General features: G+C 39.7%; 1 protein-coding gene across 1 annotated transcript; it reads left to right on the top strand.

Moving 5' to 3' along the window:
- The first annotated feature begins 414 nt into the window (after window positions 1–414).
- On the top strand, window positions 415–1,125 carry LOC140036414 (uncharacterized). Its single transcript, XM_072077809.1, has one exon. It carries the CDS (start codon window positions 415–417, stop codon window positions 1,123–1,125), a length of 711 nt encoding a protein of 236 aa, XP_071933910.1.
- The last annotated feature ends 645 nt before the right edge of the window (window positions 1,126–1,770 follow it).

Here is a 1,770-nt window from a genome sequence, read left to right as displayed (position 1 = left end):
GCTACAATCTATAGAGTTTGAAATCATAGTTAAAGAATTAGACTAAGATTATGAAACATTTAACACAAAAAAAAGTCTTTTTTATATCTGCATAGATAAAAAGTTGAAAAATTTGAAAATAACCTGTTTCTTTATTAAAAATGAAAAAAAAAACTCCTAGTTTCATACATGAATTTCCACTCGTCTCCTCCAGCTTTACCCATGTGAATAAAAGATGAGTAGAAAAAGCTTTTATCAACATAGAAGGTAAAAAGTTCATTAAAAGACATAATGAAATATTTGTATCGAGCAGCAAAAATTTTCAAAAATAAAGGAAATGAACTTTTTGGATGCTTCTTACAGTACTTTCTCAACTTCTACTCCAAGCTAGGAAAGTTTTGTGGGGAGAAAGATGGATTATGGCCGGTGACTTTAATGACATTGTTTCAAATGAAGAAAAATGGGATGGAACCTGGAGGGACGAAGGATGTTGGTTTTGAGGGTCATCCTTGGACCTGGTGTAATAATTGGGTAGGTGGGGGTGAGATAAAACAAAGACTGGATAGAGGTTTATGTAGCTATCCTTGGCTCCAAATTTTTGATAAGGTTAAGTGTAAACACTTGGATTCATTTGCGTCAGATCATAGCATGCTGATTATAGAGACAAATCCAACACAAATCAAGAGAAAGAAGAGGTTCTATTTTGATAAAAGGTGGCTCCACCGAGATGAAGTCTTGGATATAGTCAAACTGGCATGGGACCAAAGGGACGATGGCTCAAGGATGTTCAAGGTTGTGCAGAAAGTGAAAAGGTGTAGAGTAAATCTACTGAAGTGGAACAGTAAAATCCAAGGCAATTCAAAACAAAAGATAGAGCAAATCAAGGGCCAACTGCAGCAACTAAATCTGTGTGATACTGAGGCGAAGCGAGAGAGGAAGAAGAGTCTTAAGAATGAACTGAAAGAGGCTTATAGAGACGAAGAGATCTACTGGGGTCAAAAAGCAAGGGTGCAATGGCTCAAGGTAGGAGACAAAAATACCAGATTTTTCCATGCCACTGTGGAGGGGAGAAGGAGGAGGAACAAAGTGGTCAACATCCAAAGAGAGGATGCACATGGACTAAGAATGAAGATGAGCTCAGTGTAGAGATTGCTAGCTATTATAGAGAACTCTTCAAGACTTCAGACGCAAATGAAATGGAGGAAGTGTTAAATGGTATTCCACACACAATCTCAGGTAGTATGAATGATAACCTAACAAAACCTGTAGATGAAGGGGAGATTAGATCAGCTCTCTTTTCTATGAATCCTGATAAAGCTCCGGGTGTAGATGGAATGCCTCCCATTTTTTTCCAAAAGTTTTGGAACATAGTTAAAAAGGATTTGGTAGGTGTTGTCCAAACTTTCTTCCACACTAGTCATCTGCTCAAGTCTGTTAATCATACAGTCATTTCTCTCATTCCTAAAATTTTGATTCCCACATCCCTTAAGCACTGTAGACCTATTAGCTTGTGCACGGCAGTATATAAAATCATAGCAAAGATTCTAGCTAATAGGCTGAAGCAGGTTCTTCATTTCTGTATCAGTAAAACACAGTCAGCTTTTGTTCCTGGGAGGTAGGGCTGCAAACGAATCGAGCTGCTCGCGAGCCGCTCGCGAGCGGCTCGAGTCAAGCTCGAGTCGAGCTCGTTATTAATCGAGCTCGAGTCGAGCTCGAGCCGGCTCGAGTCAAACTCGAGCTCGAGCTCGAGCTCAGAATATTAAGCTCGTTAGCTCGCGAGCCGACTCGCAA

Source organism: Coffea arabica, chromosome 2e (genome assembly GCF_036785885.1).
Source record: "Coffea arabica cultivar ET-39 chromosome 2e, Coffea Arabica ET-39 HiFi, whole genome shotgun sequence".
In the NCBI taxonomy this organism is placed as follows: Eukaryota; Viridiplantae; Streptophyta; class Magnoliopsida; order Gentianales; family Rubiaceae; genus Coffea; species Coffea arabica.
This window is presented reverse-complemented; position numbering and strand designations above follow the sequence as displayed.

What these genes read in the sequence shown, in the direction of transcription:
- LOC140036414 (XM_072077809.1), top strand. Translation starts at nt 415, where the DNA reads ATGACATTGTTTCAAATGAAGAAAAATGGGATGGAACCTGGAGGGACG.